This window comes from Mus pahari, chromosome 22, assembly GCF_900095145.1.
Source record: "Mus pahari chromosome 22, PAHARI_EIJ_v1.1, whole genome shotgun sequence".
In the NCBI taxonomy this organism is placed as follows: domain Eukaryota; kingdom Metazoa; phylum Chordata; class Mammalia; order Rodentia; family Muridae; genus Mus; species Mus pahari.
The window spans coordinates 8,185,887-8,187,788 of record NC_034611.1 but is presented as its reverse complement, the minus strand read 5'-3'; the positions used below and the strand labels follow the sequence as shown (position 1 = coordinate 8,187,788).

Below are 1,902 nucleotides of genomic sequence, written 5' to 3'. Positions count from 1 at the left end.
ATAGGGATCTAATATCCAATATATACAAAGAACTCAAGAAGTTAGACTTCAGAGAACCAAATAACCCTACTAAAAAATTGTGAACAGAACTAAACTGAGAATTCTCAACTGAGGATACTCAAATGTCTCAGAAGCACATAAAGAAATGGTCAACATCCTTAGTCATCAGGGAAATGCAAATCAAAACAACCCTGAGATTCCACCTCACACCAGTCAGAATGCCTAAGAAAAAAAACTCAGGTGACAGCAGATGTTGGCAAGGATATGGGAAAAGAGGAACACTATTGAATTGCTGGTGGGATTGCAAGCTGCTTCCACCACTCTGGAAATCAGTCTGGCAGTTCCTTAGAAAATTGGACATGGTACTACCAGAGAACCCAGCAATACCATTCCTGGGCATATACCCAAAAGACGCCCCAACATGTAATAAGAACACATGCTCCACTATGTTCATAGCAGCCTTATTTATAATAACAAGAAGCTGGAAACAACCTAGATGTCCCTCAACAGAGTAATGGATATAGAAAATGTGGTACATTTACACAATGGAATACTACTCAACTATTAAAAACATTGATTTCATGAAATTTACAGGCAACTGGATGGAACTTGAAAATATCATCATGAGTGAGTTAACTCAGTCACAAATGAACACACACGGTATGCACTCACTGATTAGTGGAGATTAGCCCCAAATTTCAGAATACCCAAGATTCAATTCACAGACCATATGAAGCCTAAGAAGAAAGAAAACCAAAATGTGGATGCTTCAGTGCTTCTTAGAATGGTGAACAAAATACTGGAAATATGGAGACAAAGTGTGGAGCAGAGACTAATGAAAGGCCATCCAGAGACCGTGGAGGTCCCGGTGGAGTTGGAGAAAGAACTAAACGAGCTGAAGGGCTTGGCAGCCCCATGGAGGGAGCCACAGTGTTAACAGGCCAAACCCCCAGAAATTTCACAGACTGGACCACCAACCGAAGGATATACACGGAGGGAACCATGGTGCTGGCCGCATATGTGGCAGAGGATGACCTTGTTGAACGTCTGTGGGAGGAGAGGTCCTTGGACATGAAGTTGTTTGATGCTCCAGTATAGGAGAATGCCACGGTGAGAAGACTAGAGGAGGTGGGAGGGGAGCACCCTCATAGAGGCAAGGGGAGGCACAATGGGATAGAGTGTTTCTGATGGGGAGACCTGGAAAGGGGAAAATATTTGAAATGTAAATAAAGAAAATATCCAATAAAAAATATCTTACTCAGGGATGAGCATTTGGCCTCCTTTCTCGATACTCTGACCAGCTTTGCATCTCCACATTCACTTGCCCCTACCAGGAAAATAACTAAAACAAACAAACAAATAACAGTTATAAAACTTTTCTAGCCCGGCGGTGGTGGCGCACACCTTTAATCCCAGCACTTGGGAGGCAGAGGCAGGCAGATTTCTGAGTTCAAGGCCAACCTGGGCTACAAAGTGAGTTCTAGGACAGCCAGGGCTATACAGAGAAACCCTGTCTATAAATAAATAAATAAATAAATAAATAAATAAATAAATAAATAAATAAATAAATAAATTTGGTAAGGAGAAAAAGAAAAAATGAGATAAGAAAACAGAATTTAAAAAAAAAAAACTTTTCTGAATAAAGCTAGGAGTAGTCCAAGTCCATGGGTATAAACATAAATATTTAGAAGGTATTTTGACTGTGAGCATCCACATCTGTGTTTGCCAGGCACTGGCATACTCTCACAAGAGGCCGCTATATCAGGGTCCCTTCAGCAGAATTGTGCTGGCATGTGCATTAGTATCTGGGTTTGGTGGCTGATGATGGGATGCATCCCCGGGTGGGGTAGTCTCTGGATAGCCCATCATTTCATCTTAGCTCTAAATTTTGTCTCTGTACCT

At 41.5% G+C, this 1,902-nt stretch overlaps 1 protein-coding gene across 1 annotated transcript in view; it reads right to left on the bottom strand.

Annotated features, from left to right (window-relative positions):
* Sntg1 (syntrophin gamma 1) overlaps positions 1–1,304 on the bottom strand; it is a 638,621-nt gene extending 637,317 nt beyond the window's left edge. The window contains exon 1 of the mRNA XM_021222333.2: positions 1,259–1,304. Within this exon, the coding sequence (XP_021077992.2) occupies positions 1,259–1,272 (14 nt within the window). The 5' untranslated portion in view covers positions 1,273–1,304. The remainder of the gene's footprint in view (positions 1–1,258) is intronic.
* Between the last annotated feature and the right edge of the window lie 598 nt (positions 1,305–1,902).